At 41.7% G+C, this 21,520-nt stretch overlaps 2 protein-coding genes across 4 annotated transcripts in view; one reads left to right on the forward strand and one right to left on the reverse strand.

The window, feature by feature from the left end:
* cacna2d3a (calcium channel, voltage-dependent, alpha 2/delta subunit 3a) overlaps positions 1 to 21,520 on the forward strand; it is a 118,518-nt gene that overhangs the window by 83,995 nt on the left and 13,003 nt on the right. The window contains exons 22-30 of the mRNA XM_030056214.1: positions 293 to 390; positions 589 to 682; positions 1,120 to 1,215; positions 1,348 to 1,469; positions 2,579 to 2,656; positions 16,305 to 16,366; positions 16,684 to 16,728; positions 16,822 to 16,884; positions 20,116 to 20,186. Of these exons, the coding sequence (XP_029912074.1) occupies positions 293 to 390; positions 589 to 682; positions 1,120 to 1,215; positions 1,348 to 1,469; positions 2,579 to 2,656; positions 16,305 to 16,366; positions 16,684 to 16,728; positions 16,822 to 16,884; positions 20,116 to 20,186 (729 nt within the window). The remainder of the gene's footprint in view (positions 1 to 292; positions 391 to 588; positions 683 to 1,119; positions 1,216 to 1,347; positions 1,470 to 2,578; positions 2,657 to 16,304; positions 16,367 to 16,683; positions 16,729 to 16,821; positions 16,885 to 20,115; positions 20,187 to 21,520) is intronic.
* On the reverse strand, positions 2,680 to 11,721 carry lrtm1 (leucine rich repeat transmembrane protein 1). 3 transcript variants are annotated; one of them, XR_003928489.1, is made up of 6 exons: positions 11,266 to 11,721; positions 9,092 to 9,479; positions 8,795 to 9,000; positions 6,166 to 7,272; positions 3,938 to 3,942; positions 2,680 to 2,717 (listed from the first exon to the last, which is right to left on the reverse strand). XR_003928489.1 is itself a non-coding variant. In XM_030056213.1 (5 exons), coding segments are annotated over exons 2-5 (1,131 nt in total). In that variant the 5' UTR covers positions 9,603 to 9,654; positions 11,266 to 11,721; the 3' UTR covers positions 5,905 to 6,736. The 3 variants fall into 3 exon arrangements, 2 of the variants coding, with proteins under 2 accessions (XP_029912073.1, XP_029912072.1); XM_030056213.1 differs by lacking the exons at positions 2,680 to 2,717; positions 3,938 to 3,942 and adding an exon at positions 9,602 to 9,654 and having other exon boundaries at positions 5,905 to 7,272; XM_030056212.1 differs by lacking the exons at positions 2,680 to 2,717; positions 3,938 to 3,942 and having other exon boundaries at positions 5,905 to 7,272.

Genomic DNA, 21,520 nt, shown 5'->3' on the forward strand with positions numbered 1-21,520 from the left:
ATGGGAACTAACATCTAAACAAATTAAAGTAAAAACTTTTCAAAATAAAGCTTGTAAATCAGGAAGCCGTGTTTGCTTGCTTTGAGTTGTATCCTGTTCATCATGGAAGCAATGTCAGTAACTCAGCGCAAATGGATTATATGACAGGGATTGAATGGTGATTGCAATTCTAAGCAAGCTAATCGGTAATCAGTAAAGAACTGCACCTTGAGAGTAAACAGCCCAGTGCTGATTTTAACGATATGACTTAATATGTCCTGTTTTCTCACTGCCTGTTCTTCTTTTACGACAGGACTTACTGCAACACAGACGAGCATCCGGAGCACCGCTATCTGTCCCAGATAGAAGCAATCAAACTCTACCTCAGCGGACATGGAGCTGACCTACAATGTTAGTTACACTTCTCTTCGCCACTCCTTTTACTGTAACTCTCCGCTCCCAATCGGCTCGCAAAATGCTGCATTCCTGCATACTTTTTTTTTTTTTTTTTTCCCAGAATTACAGTACCTGTTTCTCATTAGCAGCAGCGAGATAATATGTCTGACTGGTTAATGTGTGAGAATGGTTGTGTTTTTCTTCCTTTTCTAGGTGACAAGGAGCTGATTCAGGAGGTTCTCTTTGACGCGGTGGTGACAGCTCCTTTAGAGGCCTACTGGACCAGTTTGGTGCTCAACAAGTCTGAGTGCGTCTCCTGTTGTCGTTCGTCTGCTCCCATATTTTTATTGACAACAGCACATGTTCTTCTTAACGTCGTGATAAAATGAAGAAATGGCTTGTTCAACTTTTTATGCCAAAATATTCAAAACATTTACCTGTTTTACAATTTATGCCAAAAGATGTATCTTTTTTTTTTTTTTCCGAAATCACATTACTTTACATTACATTACTTATATTACATCATTTTTACACACATGGACACACATAATCTGCTTTGATTTTATTTTTCATTGTTTTTTTGAAATAGCAATGTCTATGTTATAATGTGGTACTAATGCTACAGACCTTCAAATTCTATAAAACATTATAATTCAATTAAAATTACATGCAGCTTTTTTTTCCAATAGTGATGCTCAACATTTGATGTTGCACTGATTATTATGCATTTATCATATTTCATAGGAACTCTGATAAAGGAGTGGAGATAGCTTACCTGGGCACAAGGACTGGCCTGTCCAGAATTAACCTGTTTGTGGTACCGGATGAGCTGACCAACCAGTAAGTAGGCCGAGTGTGTATACTGCATGTGTGTGTAGACATGCCCCGCTGTTTCTGGTTTCTATTTTTCATATGTTATATTTTGTATGCACATCTTCTGTGTCATCACCTCTGTTTCCTTTCTGTTTCAAGAGACTTCCTGACAGCTGAAGACAAAGAGGGGGTGTTCAACGCCGATCACTTTCCCCTGTGGTACAAGAGAGCAGCAGAACAGGTTCCTGGTACCTTCGTCTACTCTCTCCCCTTCAACACGGGTTAGTAAAACTCCCATTTGAAAGATTTGTTTGTGTAGCTCTCATGTTGCTTCAGTTTTAAATAAGGTTTGCAAGTTAATGCTCCCTATAAAGACAAAGACCTCACGCTGGTTTGGCTTTATGATAAGTCAAGTGAGTAATTGCTTAAAGCGTTTTTTGTAATAGTATATGGCAGACATGGGGGAGATAGTTTGATAAACTCGTACTCTCTGTTAGAGTGGCGCCACCCAGTGTCTGAGTCGAAATAAACTGAAAACAGGCATGAGCTTTGAGTAGGACACACACAATCCCATGTTATCAGGGGACTCATAAGAAGCTTATAGTTTGTCAAATGTGTTTTTATGTAGTTCAGACATGTGCTGCCAGTTGTGCAAATGGAACAAAATGCTGACATGCGTTTGGGAGACCTTTTTTTCACCCCTTCTTTTCCTCTTTCACCTGAATGTGGTCCTTTTCTCTCGCTGTGCAGTTCTACCTCCCCTTCCTCTCTTATTAATTCTGGGCTGTGTTCTTGTGGACAGGGCTGATTGCTGCGGGTTGAAATGGGATATGTTAGGACGAGGTTCAGCCCTTTCCATAGTGACTCGGCCAGAACACATATACACAGATTCACAAAGACATGCACACACACACACACACACACACACACACGCAGATGAATGCACGCTTGCATACATACACACAGGCACACAGGCACCTCGCGCATATTCACTTAAACAACATCTCTAAGAAATGGTTTCTCCTCCAAAGGGAGAATGTGTTTCATCTGTCCTCAGCCCCAGGCTTTCCATTAGAGCCAGCTAATACAAGTGGTCTGAAAGCCTCTTATTTACTCTCTGGACTTGCCTTGGATGCACTCTTCCTCTCAGGACTGTGGCAGCTAGCTTTAGACATGGAATAGTACTCTGTGGTTTTTATGTTCAGCACTTCTCTCTTTTCCAATCACCCTGTGGTCAGTTCAGAGCTAATACTAGGAATTATGATATGAATGTGATATGAACACTCTGTGTGTGTGTGTGTGTGTGTGTGTGTGTGTGTGTGTGTGTGTGTGTGTGTGTGTGTGTGTGTGTGTGTGTGTGTGTGTGTGTGTGTGTGTGTGTGTGTTTCAGGATCGGAGAACAAGAGTGTTGTATTGGCTAGCACTGCCATTCAGCTTCTAGATGAAAGGAAATCACCCATTGCTGCTGGTAAGTGGGGACTCAGTGGCTTACACACACACACACACACACACACACACACACACACACACTTTTGCATTTTAATGAGGGTGACACACTGTTATTATTTGTGTGGCCTGTGATGGACAGCCCCCTCCTCTCTCCCTTGAGTTCTAACAGACTGTCTCTATATACTGACAGACTTAGTTATACGGTTGTGTATTTGTATGCCTGTGTATTTGTCTGTGTGTGCGCTTGTCTTGCTGGGAAGAAGGCGAGAAAGAGTAAGATAACAGGAGCGTGTGCATCCCAGTGTATTATTAATAGAAACCAATTTCATAAACGCCTCTCGTGCATTCGGTTTTGCCTCTGTGCTTATTTAAGGCACGCTGTGGCCTCGAGGATTTCGTTGTGGTGTGCCTCATCTCAAGTCCTGGTGACTCAGACGACCCACAATGTCACGCCCATATAATGCAACTCAATGCAATCAGCAAGATGATGGTATGAAGCGTGATCCTTCCTAGCTCTGCTAGCCATGCTCGCGGCTGGGGAGGAAAGGAGCTGGAGCTGAGAAAGAGAGGAAAAGAGGAGGGGGCAGAAACACACAAATATAGACTCTCTGTTTCATAGTACTTATGGTATTATGTGTGGGAATGTTGTGACATGGCATCAGTCATTACCCACCTCTCCTCAAAGACACAAGATGCATTCTAAGCAGCTTTATGAATAACATCCATATATTATGTAACACCCACTTAATGCTCTCTATCCTCACTTTCAATATAACTTGATCAGGACTTAGAGACTTGTATGGCATTGAGAGAGAGAGAGAGAGAGAGAGAGAGAGTTATATGCCAAAATTCTTGTGAGCACATGGCACGTACCCCAACCCACCATTGTGTAACACACCTCATAGATTTTTCTTTTTTCCTTTTTTTTCTGCCCTGACACCAACACTAATTACAGTGTTTAAAGGTCTTAAGTAAGCCACTCACTGAGAAACAGTGCATGTAGACTATTGCAATCCTCTCAGCCACAGAGTAAATAAATAAGGGGCTGATATGAAACATATTTTGTCTTTCATGCTAAAAAAATATATTTGATGATTTGATGATATTTCCAAATTCTCAATGTACTGATAATCTCACAGATGATCTCACAGCTGAACAAACAAAGAAAGTATCTCAACAGAGGAAAGGAAACAAAAAGCAAAGAGAAACAGAAAAAGAAATTTGGAAATGGAGCGATAAAATAAGAGAAGGTTAAAAAAGATTGGGGGGGGGGGGGCAGCGAAAGAGAAGATGATTTCACAGTGCCTGAATACGTTGACATAAAAGCAGTGCATTGTGGGTATGCTTGGCCTGGGGGAAACTACAGTGTGCTGGAGCAGAAGGACAGAGATGGGAGAGTCTGTGCAATGCCACAGCTTGTGCACACACGCACACATACACACATGCATGCATGTGCACACCCACACACACACACACACACTCACACACTCACACACAGAGCATGCATCAGATTGCTAACAGAAGCAGCCCACTGTTTACAGCAGCCCATGCTTTATTTGACCATGTTGACCTGAACGCTGTTCTTTTGTGATAGTATCTTTATCTCAAACTATATTTAGCCGCAATCCAAATGACTAATCAGTAAAAGGGGTTCATGAAGATCCTATTGTTAAAGTGGCTAGTAATGTACAGTAGTGACAATTATGCCAGGCAAAGAGAAGTACGCCTTTAAAGATGATTTTACATAAGCGAGTCAGATGGGAGGGGAGATGGAGGCTTGAATGCAAATTTAGCATGGGCCAGTTAGGGCCAGTTTTCACTGCCCTCCGCTCCACTGAGCTGTAGACTTGTGAATACGCAAATACACTAACTTAACAGGACAGGCCGATGACATCACACACCCTGGGCACTGCAGACGTCTCTGAGTCACAGCGTTGCTGCGCGTGCATGTGCATGCATACATGCATGTGTGTCTCTTTGTGTGTGTGTCTCTGTATTTGTGGTCACACCCAGAGCCACGTGCAGGAACTGTGCTGTCAGAATTTGCGCAGACTGATAGAAGCCAGGTCAGGCGTTCAGGCCATGGAAGGCATGATGAAAGGGTCTGACATGTGTATGTGCGCTCCGTATGTGCATGCACACTGCAATCACTGGACTGAAAATCATCAGTGATCACTGATGAACACAACTTATCTGTATATAGTAATACAAAATTAACTACTTCAAACTGAAATCTGAAAGTGCAAGTCTAACATTTAACATTTTATAGACCACTGAGGACAGAGAAATTAGTTTTACCCATCACCTGTTATCATTTAATATTATAGCCATTATTCACTTCTGAATTTGCCAGTAAACTCTACAGACATGAAAGAAGTTGGGATAAAATTAAGGGCAGTATGTAGTCATATATACCAAACACTGTATATTCAAAGGGACCCCTAATGAATGAATGTAGAAAATAAAACATTGAAGTAATAATCAGCCACATTTTCATAAAATTAAATGTCTTTTTTGCTATTCTTTATCTTTATAAAAAAAAAAATATAACATGACTGCTTCATATTGTGATCAAATAAAATAGTGATTCCACACACACCCAAACTTCATTCAGCCAATTAGAACTTAAAGAGTTGGAGTTACTTTCTTGAATCAAGAACAGTCCTTTAGATGAGATCTTATATACCCATGCCTGGTCACAGTAGTGGGATGAGAAAATTTATCAGTTTGCAGACCAGATGTGTGGCTACAGTTTAGATTTTACAAAGCAGAGGGCATGACAGCATGACAGAACTTGTGTGGTTTTTACGAAGAAGCTGCTTTGTTTTATTTTCAATTTTATTTATTTATTTATTTTGTTTTGTTTTATTTTAACGCTATTATATTGATATATTGTTTTATTTTCTGGCATACGTAGAGCTCACTGTTTGTGGTTGAAAATTTAAAATTAAATTACCAAAACTAATTAAAAATACACCACCCTGTTTGTGTTGATGGGAAATAAGAGAGTGCCAGCAACTGAGATGCATCAGTGATGCAGATACATACAGAAGATAATTGTTAAAAATCATGACCGCAGCCCTCATAGTCATAATCATGATTAAATCACCAGGAGCCTAGGATTCCAACCTCTTTTGACACGACTCCATGGACCTCAAAACCTGTAGACCTCACTGCATGTACATGTCCAAGTCTGTGTGTTGGAGGTGGAGAACTCATAGATTTGAAAACTCATAACACCAAAAAAAAAAAAACAAGTAGGCTGAGTCCCAGTTTTGTTGTTGTTTTCATTTTAGTTTGTTTCATTATTGCTTCATAGAATTGCCCATCTTCACTACATTAGTCAGAAAAATATCTAAGAAAACACATATTTTCCCCTTCAAAACTATATCACATCATTAGGCACAGACTCTTATATTCTCTAAAGATAAGTGCACACACGTCCCCTCACGCACTCAAACACATTCGAGCACACAGCACACACTGACACAGACTCTCATTCTTGCTCTCAGGCGCACACACAAACACACACTCACTGAAAAGATACAAACAAGTTTGTCAAACACTGATAGCAGCTGCCTACTATGAATTTTCCAAATTACTTTAAAATCAGATTTGATATTATGAACAACAGTCAAAAAACAAACCAAACTCTGAAATCCACATCCTCACAATACCAGAGGTTTACTATTACAGCTAGAAACATACAATTATAAATATATAGCTATTTGTTTCCATCTGAGATGTGCATGTCTCAGATGAAATGGAATTGATATGTTTGAATTCTTTGGCCTACCCCTTGAACCCTTATACAGTAGTGGTTACAGCTCTCCTCAGTGCATAGTCAGATACCTGTGGGATTTAGCTACCCAAGTCCCTGTAATAAGGTGAGCAGACACAGACACACACACGTACATACGCACAAATAGAATCTCAACCTTGCTCTTACATTTCTGACGAACACACACAGAATCTCGGTCTTGTGCTTCTTTCTCTCTCTCACACACACATGCACAACAAAAACATGGTATCCAGTTTTTACAAACAGGTTAAAGGGTTGAGGTTCAGGTTCAAAGTTCAGGGTTAGGGTTAACATCTCCTAGGCGATAGCATTCTCCAGAGGCTCCTTCTCGTCTGCCGTGGCATGATCGGCCCCCTGCGCAGCGGCCAGCTCCTCGTTCTTCTTCAGCTCCCGCTGGTACTTGGCCATGATGGCAGCGTAGGCGCAGCCATACACCGCCGCTGCCAGCATCATCAGACACACGATCCCACACACCACACCGGTAATGATTACCGTGGCGATGGCGTGGCGTAGGTTGACAGGCCGCGGCCTCTGCTTGGGTTCACACTCGGGCAGACTCCCTCCCCCTCCTCCAGCTCCACCCCCTCCTCCTCCACCGCCATACCCCTCTCCCATCGCCATGGGGACATGGATGGCGTGGCTTGAAGGATGGGCGTGGTTTCCGTGGGTGTGGCCTCGGAGTAACCTCTCAGATTCCAGGTGGTGTATGTTGGCAAATAGGTAGTTGTAGCTAGTGGTCATGCACGCGTGGAAGAGCTGGTAGGGAACTTTCTGGAGGTCTCTGTCCCTCATCTCCTCTGGCTGAGAACACAGCACCTCGTCCACCACTCCACCTGGGGATCAGAGTTAAAGAGGGGTTGCGAGAAAGAGAGAGAGAGAGAGAGGGCCAGGAAGGAGGAGTGAGTCATGGGTCAGTCAGTTATAAATGTCATGTCTTGTAAACACATCGCCCAGTGTAAATAGTTCATTGCATTTTTGGCAGCTTAACTACAGGCGGGGCACGGTCATAATTACCAGAACAAAACCATAGCAGAGCCTGCACCAGCCCGTTACTTGAGATGTTTATTAGTGTTAGAGGTGACTTGATTTAATGGGCGGTGTTGACAAGTGTGATACGATTAACACCTCAAACAGAGTGTCTGTTGGATCTTTGGAGGTCAATTCATCAAGTCTGCCAGAGAAAGCGAAGAGTTAGGACCTCATCAGCCGCCCTCTCTCTGTCCTGTAAATCTCTCTCATTATTTATATTGACCATGCTCTCTCACATACTTTTTCCCTGCCCTCTTGATTAGCCATTGGCATTCCATTAAGTGTAGTTTGCGTGTAGCTCAGAACATTATTCACTTTTACACTAATTCGAAATTCAGCCTGTGAGATGAAAGCTATATCAGGATAAAGGATTCATGTGAGAGAGGAAAACAACTCCAAGTAAGTCTACTTTTAACGGATTATCTACTGCAGCCTGTGTAACACTGCATGTTCGATAATGTCCAAAACCAAGCTTGTTAGCTTGGGCTTGGTCTGACATGGAAATTAATCTGCCTGACAGTCTAACTCTTAATTACCCTTATCTCTGTATCTCTCTGTCTCTCTCTCTGTCTCTGCCTATCTTTATCTATCAGTGTATCTGTACTATCAGTTTGTTTCTGTATTGCGTAGAGAGGAGGATATTTTGAGATATATCTATTAGCGTTTAGATAACACCACAGTTGGCCCAGGGAAATTTAGCCTAAACAAGCAATGATTCATTCCAATCACAACTTACCTCCGCCTGCAGAGATCACCAGTGCAGGTGTATAAGACACAACATACCCACAATAACATCACAGCCCTGGTAAGGAGATTCTTATTACTGTTTGACACTTTTTTTGTTTGGTTTTAAGATCAAAATACTAGAATAATGCACTTAAAATCACATTACAGATATGCTGAAAAGTGTTGGGTATGCCTGTGGTCACCTCTCCCAACACATTACTCATCACTCCCACACATACAGCCCTCTTAACTAATTGGACTGACTTTTGTATATGGTCTAATCCCCAATGTGTCAGTCTGTCCACCACATATCTCCATTATGAGGTTTTGAGGCTTACATGGGGTGAGTTGTTTCAGCACTCAAAAAATTAAAAAAAAAAAAAAAAAAGATATAAAACATTTTTGCTTGTTACATAAACTATTTATTTATTTAAAAAAGGGTTCAGCCATTTGTGCTATTTGGTTTGTGTTACAAATTTGAAAGGTCAGTATTATCATATTTAAAAATCACCCTCTGGAGCCAAGGCCTTGCTTTGGATAAACACTAAAAATTAAGCTAGGCATTCTCCAGCCACTGTCCCTAGTCACCAGTGGTCTAACCTTTGAAGAGGTAGGTCTCCAACCACAGTTTGAGGCCTATGAGCTGACAGTCACATCTCCAGGGGTTGCCCCGTAGTGTGAGACTGTCCAGGCGACCCAGGGCCTCCAACAGGGAGCGGTCCAGTCGTGTTAGCCTGTTGTGGGCCAACCCCAGGTGGCTAAGGTTCCTTAGGCTGTCCGCCATGGCTCCAGGCAGGCCCCACAGGCTAGAAGGAAGACATTGCAAGGAAAATGAATAAGATTTAGTGAATAGGTTGACAAAACCAACATAAGGGAAATCTTTCCCAGTTGCTTTACCTGTTGTGTGAGAGGTCAAGGTGCGAGAGTGAGCGAATGGGTCCAAGCAGCCGCTTGTCAAGCTCTCGTAGGGCGTTATTGGCCAGATTGAGGCGTTGTAGAGTCCTCAGACCCAGCAGAGCAGATGCGGAAATGGATGTTATAGAGTTATTTGACAGATCGAGAATGCGGACAAGGGGTATTTCCCGGAAAGCCATGGATCCCAGCCCTCGAATACGATTGTCTTGGAGATAGAGTTCCTGGGTGTCAGGGTGGAGTCTTCGGGGAATGTCATATAGGCCCCGTCCGCGGCAGTCCACCACTTTGGTGTTGCTGTTGCAAACACACTCCTTTGGGCAGGTGTGACATGGAGAGAGGAGGAGGGAGAGGAGAACACACAGCAGTGCCACTGTGGAAAGACAAAGAGACATACACCAAGTTAAGCTTCACACTGGACGAGTTGTTTTTTCAGCATACATTTTCAAATGTTTTGAAACTGTAAAAGTTTTGTATAATATGTAATCTCTTTACTATCTTTAGGAAAAGAATGTCTCAGCTTTTCAATCCATGTTGTTCTTCTTTGTCTGAAAAATAAGAAAGTACACTGGTTTGATATTGAATTCTTGTGATTGTTTTGCTTTATGCTAATTCTCACCCCTACTAGACATTAAGGCCCTTGGGGATGTTACTAAGACTTTATAGCCCCTCACCAACTCTCCACCCACACAAGCACCCGAACACAGCAGATATTGGGTGTCTGATCCCCTTTGAGATAAGTTCACGTGCCCATGCCTTGTGGAACTTCACAGCAATATTTATAGCATTGGCTGGACTAGCTTGAGGCTCAGTGAGGCGAAGCTCAGACCCAAGCCTGGGAGTATAACTAGCTCACAGTGCAATGTTACGCTTCTAGATAGAACAGATAGAAAGAGTCCTGTGGTAATCGCTGGTGTACGGGAGTTTGAAAATGTTTTTCTTAAAAGGACATTCCTTAATTTTCTTTCATTCTCCTCAAAAAGAGTTCTTGTTAAAGAAAATGCAAGTAAATGATGCCCTTTTCATGGTAAAGAATCAGCTCTCTGAGTCTCTTTATTAGCATGATGTTCATCTCTTGGAATGTGAATTTGAACAGGACACCCTGTTCTAGCCTGTCCAGTTCTGTGGTCACACGGCACTTCGACTCACTGCCATTTAACATTCAGCAGTTCAACAGCAGTATCATTGAAATGAAAATACTGAAGCAATAGTACCCTCCCCCACTTCTAGTGCCCTTCTTTGGATACGCTGTAGTGTAACTATGTAAAGTGATAGACTGTCATGGTGTTATTCCAAATGTAAAGCATGTAATTGTGTTATTGTCATTGCCTGGTTGGCAGGCTCCTATCAGTGGTCTGTGGTTTACAGGTTTGGAAACATGCAGGTGCAGGTGCTCCAAGGAGAATAAATCAGGTGTTTGTTAGGGTTGCTGTTGTCACTGTCACAGTTATGATATTATGATCTGTTGCTTAAAAAAACATCTGAGCATGGCTGAGTGGAAATTTAGCACACTGTAGTGCAAAGCCATGTGTTAATCACATCCTTGTTAGTTAAATGAGAGTGTACACACGAGAGCATGCATGGTAGCACACAAACACAGAAATGCATGCCTGCACACAAGTGTGCACGTGTATGTGCACACACACAGAGACACATACGCATACACACACACACAGAGAGAGAGAGAGAGAGAGAGAGAGAGAGAGAGAGCTCAGTGGAGCGTTGTAACAGCAGCTCTAGAATGAGGTCAACAAGGGAGAATGGCTCTTTGCGCTGATGTGTTCTTGCAGCCCAAAGTGCATGTACGGAAACTTATAATGACATGCATACATGTCACACAGCAGCAAGGAGTACTTAAGCAGCTCAGTACCAATTTCCATACCAATTTGCAAGAGGGGAAATTCAGAGGTAAAGCTAATGCATATGTATGAATATATGAGTATGAATGTTGGCATGTCAACTGTGATGTGTTGCCACATCTAACTGTTGCAGCTGCTAGTTCTGTAACAGTTGTGAGCATGACACAGTCCTTGGTGATAACTTTATGATCCCTCAGTGATGTCAAGACGGCATACTTGGCTAAGCAGCCTAATGCACACACACATACACAGACACACGGATATGAATGTTTACACTCTCCTTAGTGATGTAGCTCCTACCTCTCATGTCTGGCAGTCGTCCCCAGCAATGCTGAGCCTCTCCTTGGCTAACCACAGATGGGCAGTGCGCGCCTGGTGTTCTTTTAGCTCCCTTTTTGATTTCTAGTCAGTGCTGTTGGCTGTTGATCCATTAGCCATCAAGTGAGGGTTGGATTAGCTGTTCTGGCGTTTGTCTCTGGAGGTCGATTCGGTCAAAAGGTGAATAACGAAGAGGCACAGATCAGCGGCAGAGTCCTGCGATGCCCTCAGGACCCCCAGCCCTGCCTGCGTGGGTATGAAACCCCATCAGAGCAGTAAGATCAGAGCACAGAGCCCACTGCCAGTCAGCAAGCCAGCCAGTCTGGGAATAACAACACTGGAGTTGAAGAGATCTTCCGCCCCCTCTCTCTCTCTCTCTCTCTCTTTCTCTCTCTCTCTCTCCCTCTCTCTTCCCAGTAGAGCATGTGTATTGGTGAGTGTGACTGTGTGGCATCTCCCAGTGGACAGCTGCGCCTCTTATATCAGAGCACCGACACACTCACTGACAGAATGGGACATTCATGTTATCTCATATTAATCTGGCAGAGGTTAACAAGACAAAATTAGATCTGGATTTTGATGTCTCTACACAAACACGCGCACACACACACACACACACACACACACACACACACACAGAGTCAGACGATGCCTACTGCCATGGAATGCTCTGGTGATATTATGCATGAGCCGTAGGCTGAGGGGGCTGGCAGAACACGCCCCCAGCATGGCAACACAGTGCACACACACATGCACATACACGAGCAAACACACACACGCATACACAGCAGGATATTAAGCCGTTTCGATATACGAACATTGGATTTTCCTTGCATGTAAAAGGATCGACTGTCACGCTCGTATGACAAGTCAGAGGAGAAGCAAAAAATGGACAGAGGAAGGGAGAGGGAGAGATTAATTTTAATGATGTCATTTTTAATGAGGAACATGATTAAACTGACCTCATATCTTCTTACTCCTTCATGGTTTGTACCCACCTGTCCATCTATATTCTCATCCTTTCATTCGCTGAGGGGTTTGACAACTGTTTCCATGCCATCGTTTGAGAATGTAAACCTTTTATATAAGCAGCTTACAATGGTAATTTATTTCTGTAGATTAATAAGGGTAACAGACAGCCTAAGCAATTAATGCATACACCAAAGCACATCAACAAACATGCATGCATGTAAAGGGACATACACACAGACACACACACACACACACACACACACACAGACACACACACACACACGTGCATGCATGCACGCACACATGCACACATTCATAATCATGCACACATTCCCAGGGATACACACCCTCAAATGTGCGATGACACCCTGGTATTTGGTAAAAGCCCATATGGTTGATGTGTCCAGACAGCCTGCTCTGTTTGCCTTGCAGTGTCACAAAATATGAAGCATCAAGTTTTTAAAAGACAACACACAATTAGGCCCTACTATTCCCTCTCTGCCAAGGATGCCATGTAGGAGATGAGCACCATCTGACTCATACACACATGTCACACACCTTCTGCAACTCATAAAGCACATGTGGCAGTAAGACCTTAAAGGCAAACTGGGAAAAAAAAAAAAAAAATGCTTTCATGGTTCTCATTATCATATCTTATCTTCATAAAATATGCTTCACCGAGAGTTATGTGACATTTTGCCTGCACATATTTCCGCTTTAAATATTTTTGTGTTTGCAGATCTTTGAAATGTCAAGCATTTTTACAGGAGTTAAATTATTATCTGAACCTTAGATCTGGATGCTGGCGATCCGACATGTCTGCATTTCCTTTGAACAAAGATAAACAGGGATGTCAGTGGAAGCAAAGTCTGTAGCAGACTTTTGGCATCTTTAACCACATCCTCCTGTGTGTGCTGCTCTGCTCATCCTCTGAATCTGGCTCGGCACCTTGTGTGTGTCCTTTGACGTGACGCACCCCTGCTCTGTGCTCAACTGTGGAGCGATGCTGCCGGACAAATGCACCGCCCCATTTGCAAATCTCTACATCTCTCTGACAGCTGTGTGTAGGTTCGTGACACCGGAATGTGTGTTTGCGTGTTTGTTTCTGCTGTGTATGTCTGTCCCAGAGCCCTTTTCTGAATGTGAATTGATGCTTTACACACTCTGAAACAAAAACAAACACATGAACATGAACACACAAACACATACACGCATTTGTGCTCGCCCTTACCTGCCCATGTGGCTGTGTACGTGTGCACGCGCAAACACACGTGCACACATACTTGCACTGATAGACACACACATTGAGTCTATCCTTATTAGAATCCCAAATATGTGTAGGCTTTAAACCAGGTTGTCATCTCCCCCTGCCTGGGATTGCACTGATAGGAGATTGGTGATGGGGTGGATTTGGAGTGGATTTTACGTCTCTTCATCTTTGGACTCATAAAGCCAGCTCAGAGTATAAATACCCCCAAGTTCTTAAACCAAACCCTGGGAAATTAAATGTTGCCTTACAGTACAGAAAATTCCAGAGCATTAGTGAGACATGAGAAAAAGAGCGGATATGGACAGATTTGGGTCTCTGTCTTTTGGCTGTGAGTACGGTGCCAGGTAACAGCCACAGTTGTGCCCCTTTACCCTCTAATACAATTTCACAGAGCAAACCGCTAAAGTACTCACATATTGGATTTACATTTGTACTCAGCATTTGCTCTGCTATCATGAGAGCGACACGGTTTGCAGAACACGCATAATGTGTATTAAACTGTATTTGATTTGTCAGAAACTATATTTGATCATGTGTTCAGCCATTTCAGACCTTCACATACATGGACTTTTCAAATAATTGGTGTTTTCACATATTAACTGAGGACTTTATGTCTCAGAGTTTCATTAATAGATGAAAACAAAAACAGAAGGGGTGTACAGCATAACATTCACAATTCAGATAATTTGGACTGACAGCTTTGTTTACTCTCTTTTGTGTTGTGCTCTTTCTAGTCATTATTTGTTGTAGATTCAAGCATATCAACCTGCATCTCTATAAGCTCAATACACCAGGTTGTCCTGCTTTTATAAGTGTGTTTCCGTTGTTTCTGCCCAGCGTCTTAAATTAGCCGCTCCTCCTGGGTTTTCCATGTGGGCGTAGAACTAGTGGGCTGCTGAAAGGACCTGGCAATGCTTATGATGGGATAATCTGCACCTGTTCCTCTGGGCGAGGGCTAAAACAGGCCACAGTAGCAAACCACAGCACTAGAACAATCACACAAACACACAAGCATGTAGCTACAGAAATAGAAACCGATGGAATATTTCTCACTAATAATATATTAACGGGCTGACATCGAGTGAACCTATTTATTATGGTCCCATCTGCATGCAGGCTCATTGTATCTCTCACAGGAACTCGCTACCATTTCTCTCTGTGCAGTATTACACAACAAATTATTCACAGGGGCTTGTCTTTGTTGGAGCACTCTGTGTGTGCCATTATAAGAGTTTGGGTTGTGTTTGACTCTTTTGAAATTATCTTTTCAGAATTCACACCACCAGGTTCATGCCAATTAAATTATTGAAATGTAAATTGCATGTGATTGCGTTAATAGTTTGTTATTGAATATATTCAGAATTATGTCTCCTGCTGTAAAGCATAACAGGGAATGAATGTTTTGTGCTGTCTTTAAATATAAATACAACAACAACAACAACAACGATAATAGTAATAAATTTCCAAGGTTTCAGTATTTCTCCAAGAAAGCATTCTGGGCATCATCAGTAAGCCTCTGAAACAGCCTTTAGATTTTGTAATACCTTAGATAATAGTATTACTTATTATTATCACCTTACTATTACTACTATTGTTGCTGCTATTACTACTTACAATAATAAAACATTCATGAAGAATCCCATCAAAATGTCACATTTGAATTAGTGCAAATGCATCTCATAAATAACCAGTGTAATAATGATTAATAATACAAGAAATATGTACTCAAACAAATGGCGTCATAGCCATCTTATCAAAGGAGAATAACACTGACTGGCTGATATCAAAATTTCAATAAAAGGCCCATATTAGCATGATACAGTATGTTGACGAATAGATATAACCGTGAACAGATCTGTCTACTCCTTCTTTGAAGTCCCAACTGTTAAACCCATACAAATGGCATGTGTTCTGTTCCATTTACTTTACTACCTGCGGCTGCTCTGCAGTAAAATGGGGCTCTAAATCTCTCCTCTGCTTCTGTGGCGCATGGAAAGACTTACAGATCCCCCTAAACACGGCAAACCCCCACTGAGAGAAAGCCAGGGAGCTCTGAGTCTGAGGAGTAGCAGGGGGTAGCAGGAGTGGAGGATGAGGAGGAGGAGGAGGAGAAAAGGGAAGTAAAGGCCTGTGTTTGAGGTGTCAGTCTTTGCTCAATCAACCCTGAAAAAGCTGACACATTTAATGTCAGAGACTTTTTTTTTCCAGGCATGGAATTCTGGTCAGATCTGTGTGTTTCGGGACCCGCTGTGTTGAGGCTTATGGAAGTGAGAGTTCTGTGTCCCAAGTCGGGGCAGGCCTGTCGGGATAAGAACAGGGAGGCTGACTGAGGAATGGGATGGATTTCATGTGGGCACAGCGTGAGAGGCCCGGTCTGGAGTCGTGTGAAACTGTATTTTGAGTTTGGTTCAGAGGCAGACACGCACATGTGTGCAAACAGTGCAGTATTGCACACACACACTTGAACTTGCACACAGACACACACTTATCCCCTGCAGGCTATAGTTGTCTTCTTTTTAATGTGGACCGTTTTGTTAATGACACTGAGTTCAGTAAGGATAAGATGGGAATGTTTATGTGCCTGTCCCTGTGTTGTGGTTGGTCAGAGATGCTGTTTATGTGTCAATAATCTCTTGCTCGCTTATAGGATGACCTGCGTTGTGACACAGCTGTCATACGAGATCACTGTACAACACTTGCACATACACACAGAAAGCCCACGCAGAGCACACACATCTCCAGTTGTTATGTCTCAGTGGCTGTGCTGTCTCTGTTCCAGCTGTGGGCATCCAGATGAAGCTGGAGTTCTTTCAAAAGAAATTCTGGACTGCAAGCAGACAGGTACACATGCACAAACACGCCGGCTTAAATATGTACATGCACACGTACACATACACACATTCAGTACATGTATCTGCCAGTATTTGTTTGCAGTTTCAAACTCCTTTCTGGTACACTTCTCTTTGCTTTCTCATAAATACCTTAGTGCTTTACGGTGGATTTGTACTTTTGTAATTCTGCACACACATTAAACCCTTTCAAAATATATTATAAATAATAATATGACAATATAGCATGTCATTTAATTTCTTAAATAAAATTGTATATTCTTGAAGGGAATTCTGAATTTGTTGTGTATCCATTCTTTTGTCCTGCAGTGTGCAGCACTAGATGGGAAATGCTCCATAAGCTGTGACGATGAGGTCGGTCTGCCCTTCTTCTCTCCATCAAACCTCCTCCTGTTTCTGTCACTTGTGCTCCTGTTTCTGCTTTAACACGTTTTTACTGCTCAACAGAACATCAACTGCTACCTCATTGACAACAATGGCTTCATTCTGGTGGCAGAAGACTACACTCTGGTGAGATAGACACACACACACACACACACACACACGCATACACATACACACAGAGAATCAGACGAGCAAAAAAAAAAGGTTTGACAATACTCTATAACTGTAGCTGTAAAGTAGATGTATACACTGTATGTTAGGTCCCTTTGCAAGCACTGCAAATCTCTCAGTGAGTTACAACCAAGGTGTTATGAAAAAAAGAGGTGCCATGAGCTCATTTTTACTGGCCTTACAATTTAAAATGCTGACAAATATCCTCAGACCTATCAGGTGCTGTGTCCATGAAGTTTCCTAATCCTTCCTAAGAGCTATTTGTCACCATATTTAAGATTGTTCCAGCATCAAGGTGATACTGTGCACAATAACATATTGAAAACTGCTTGCTTCTTCTGTATAAAAGAGGCTTTTAGTAACTTACAATAACTGCTGGATAATGTAATAACTGGTTATGTATAGCAAAATGTGCCACCAAATGGATTTAGCATGTAATAAAAGCCTTATACATAATAAATTCCTGGGTAACTGGCACTTTTTAGTGAGTGCGGGGAGTAACTCATTTTAACTGGTTTAATTATAATAATATCAACAAGTAGAGGAGGGAGTGTTATATTTACATCACAATATTTAAACTGAAATGACTGAAAATCAACTATTGAAAAAAAAATAATAAAAAAAGAAAATCCAGCTCAAATGGAAGCATAAAATGTGCAAATTGTAATTACAGTGTGCAGCTTTCACTCCTTGTTGCGGTAATGCACAGCAATAAACATATAATGCAATAATGGTCATTCTTAATATTATTATATATTAATATTATTAATAAAATCATTATTAATAATATTAGTAGAATATTAACTTAGAATAAGTAGAATTTAATATTGTTAGTTAATATGTTATTAATTAACATTACTAGTACATTATCACTGGAAAAGATGTTGCACCTATTTGAATAATAATCACTTACATTATTTAGCAGATGTTCTTACATTCCCAACCCATTTAGAAGAATATATTTTTATCACTCTATCCATTTATTTATGTATGAAGTTATTAAATTACCAGCTGCTGCACGGCTTTGTGCAGCTTCAGCTACATCCTAATTTGGAGTGTAATGATAATGATCACAATTGATGACTGAATAATGCCAAACAAGATTTCTGTGTTGCTAAGATTGCATTTGTGTGGTGCAGAACATTGGACTAGTTTCCTCTCAGTCAAATAATTATTCATAAAACTGATAACTTGGGTGATTAGTTTGTGATACCATTTATTTTGGATATGAAATGTCAAATTATTTGAGTAATTCTTCAGTATCTTGCAGTGTTAAGATGGTAGCGGTACAAGGAAAAACTGGACTTGTAGCAGTTGTATGATGGCATTTCTTGGATGAATCAGGTGTAAGCTAAATTATGATTTTGATCGTGAGCGAGGGTGTCAGTTTTGATAGGAGTCCCAGTGCTTACATGCATTAAAAAAATCAAAGCAGTAGCACTGACTCACACTCCACTGTGAAGTTACAAGTTAGAACAACTCCGCTATGACAACTCGTTCATCTCAGGTCAGCATCGTTTGATCCATAAAGGCCAAAGTGCAGATTGTGAGTCAATGCATAAAGCAGTGAGTTTAGGATGGGATTTATTTAGTTTGATTATTCATGAGTATACATGGTTTTGAATGTTAAGAGTGTGATCTTCATTTTGACTGCATGTGAGCCTGATTAGGTAAATGTCCTTGTGGAAGCCCACAGCTCTGGTTAAATTTTAATCTGCAGTGCATGTTTGTCGCTCAGAGGGATTCAGTTTTCCCCTTACGTAACCTTATTTTTTATTTTTTTTTGCATCTCTTGGATGATCTTATTGTTGTCTAGACTGCTGTCAAGGAGATGTGTTGTTGGCCCGAGCATATACCCTCTGCTTAGCTGTCACCAGAAATGTTGTCACTCTGGCTTTGGCTCATCTAGAACCCATTCCCCTGGCTCTATCCTCTCTGCCCTTCTCCCTCTTTCATGTTCTTTTCATACGTCTCTCACTTTGTGGCTCTTATCCTCTTTCTTTGATGTTCATTCCCTCTCTCAAACTCTCTCTTTTTTGTATTTCTCTCTCTCTCCCACTCTCGCTCCCTCTCTCTCTCTCTCTTTCTCCCTCTCTGATTTGGACTCTCTTTAATTTTTAACTGCCCAAGGAAGGTTCCCTCCTTGTGGACTTTTATGAAAACATTACTGAACCTTCTATTGCATTATTTGCCAGAACTCTTAGTGTTTTGTGTGAAAATGTGGAGTTGGGAGAGCTACCTCGCTGGTGACACCCAGCGGCACTGTCCCTCTTCACCTAGAGGTGGACTCGAGTCACTTGTGCTTGCCTGGAATCTCACTGTTTGACGATTTGTTCCCGATGTGGGATACGCTAGATCAGTGGTTTTAAAACTAGTTCATGTTCCAGACCCCAAGTTGACTTTCATTAATCCGTAAACCCTCAGTATAAGTGATTTTGCCCCAGGGACCCTGATTTGAAAAGATATTTTGGTTTGTGTTAAGTATTAAATTGTTTACATGTCATGCTTGAACACTGACCAATAGATCCATCATGGTGAAATTAAAACATAATGCTAAAATAATCACTCACTCATTTTGTTTATTGTTATTTAGTTGTTTATTTATTTAATCATTTAGTTATTTATTTGTTGTATCCTAGCATTTTCCGTTGGATTAAATAACAGTGACTATTTCTCATTTTGTTAAGGACTCTCTGGAAGCCCATAAAAGACCCCACTTAAAATCACTGCGCTAGATCCTGCTGGACTTTTTAATTATCACTTTGATGCCACCTTCTAGGATTACTGTGGGAGGGTTAGGATATGGCGACCATTTTGTTTCTTTCGCCAAAATATTATATAATGATGCTTCATGTTTGAAAAAAGATGGGTGGGGGCCTGAGCAGCACAGTCTGGTTGAGCCAAGGGATCCAACCGGCTTTCCAGTTTCAGGCCAGCTTTACATCTATAGAGAAATTTCTGTGCAGGATGAAGCTGCATGGGGAAGCTAGAGTTGAGGCAGGATTATGCTGGCTAGGGTTTGCCTCTTGCACAGATGACCTGACTGTCCTAGTTCGGCATGAGCAGTCAAGTGGAGAACTGCCTCGCCACCGACACAAGGGCTTCTCCACCCAGAGCCAGCTTGTTTTGTTCTGAGATGTTTCATTAAACAACATCAGTCCTCTCTCTATCTCTTTTTTGTCTCAGACAGGGAAGTTTTTCGGCGAGGTAGAGGGAGCTGTAATGAATAAGCTGCTGCAGATGGGCTCCTTCAAGAGGTAAGTATTTCAAACTGCACATCTGTGTGGGTGTGTGGGTGTGTGCATGTGTGTGTGTGTGTGTGTGTTTGTGCGCGCTGGCAGAAGTGCACAAATGAGTGTATGTGTGCGTGAATGCGTGTATGTGTGTAATATCAGGCAGACAGGCAGGCCGCGGTATGAGAGCATGTCTCCCTTTGCGCTGACAGCTCTTAACTTGGCCAATCGCGTTGAGCTATTCAGCGCTGAACTCTGACCTCTTGCTCTGCGGAGTTCTCCGTTAGGGGATTACTGCAAATCTTTTCCTGAAACGGAGGAATTAGGAGGGACTAGAAGTCACATACACACACACACACACACACACACACACCAAGACACACTGCTTGTTGTAGTGCTGGGTCTTTTGGAAAACGCCAGGAGCAGTGGGTGGTGACTTTCCCTGATTAATTTGGGAATTTAACCCAGGAGGATATCATTCCCAGTATTATAGAGCAGAATACAGACAGACACAGTCAGACATAAACTGAAGTTTCATAAAAAAGTGTTAACTGCATATGGTCTAAAAATTTTTGGAATCTTTACAGCACTTAATGGCAGTACTTGCGGTGCTTAACCCAAAATTTAAATTGGATGGAGGCTTGAAACTACCCACTTCGACAAATCACTGCAGCAGCATTTACCCAGCATTCACCAGTTATTACTGAAACTAACCAGAACATGTGCTTTTGTGCTTTCAAGGCATGGGTAAAGATTTTTTTCCCCCCTCCTTTACTGTCTTAGGGTAGAAAAATCATGGGTGACAAATCATCAAACAAGTAGACAGCCACGCCTCTTTATCATAGGGATGAACCTCAAAAGCTGACAGCAAATGGTTTACAGTCCCAGTCATAAAAACAAAGAGGCCTACAAATGCTTTTACTGAATGATGAATGTCTGATGAAGGATTGCTTATGTAGAAGAGGACGTATGATGAATGAATAATAGAACTTATGTCAGTGAAGTATTGACATGATGAGTAATAGGGCTTATAGATCTTAACACTAATGAATTCAGTATGATCAGTCTTAAGCAAGTGCCATATGTAGAGAATTAATGTGCTAAGTAGGGGCGCTAAACTTGAAAGAAGTTTCCGAGTCCGTTGCATGAAGTAAACGTAAGCAGTTAGCCTGTGTGCATCTTTCAACATTAGAGCTTGCAGATGAAGACAAATGTGGATAAATTGTTTTCAGTTACTTTTAAATCATATTTCTGCAAAAAAAAAAAAAAAAAAAGCAACAGAATAAAAAAATTAAGAAAAAAATGATGTTATGGACCCAAGCTAGGCAAATGCACGCTCCCACACGCACACACACACA

This window comes from Myripristis murdjan, chromosome 7, assembly GCF_902150065.1.
Source record: "Myripristis murdjan chromosome 7, fMyrMur1.1, whole genome shotgun sequence".
Taxonomy (NCBI): Eukaryota; Metazoa; Chordata; class Actinopteri; order Holocentriformes; family Holocentridae; genus Myripristis; species Myripristis murdjan.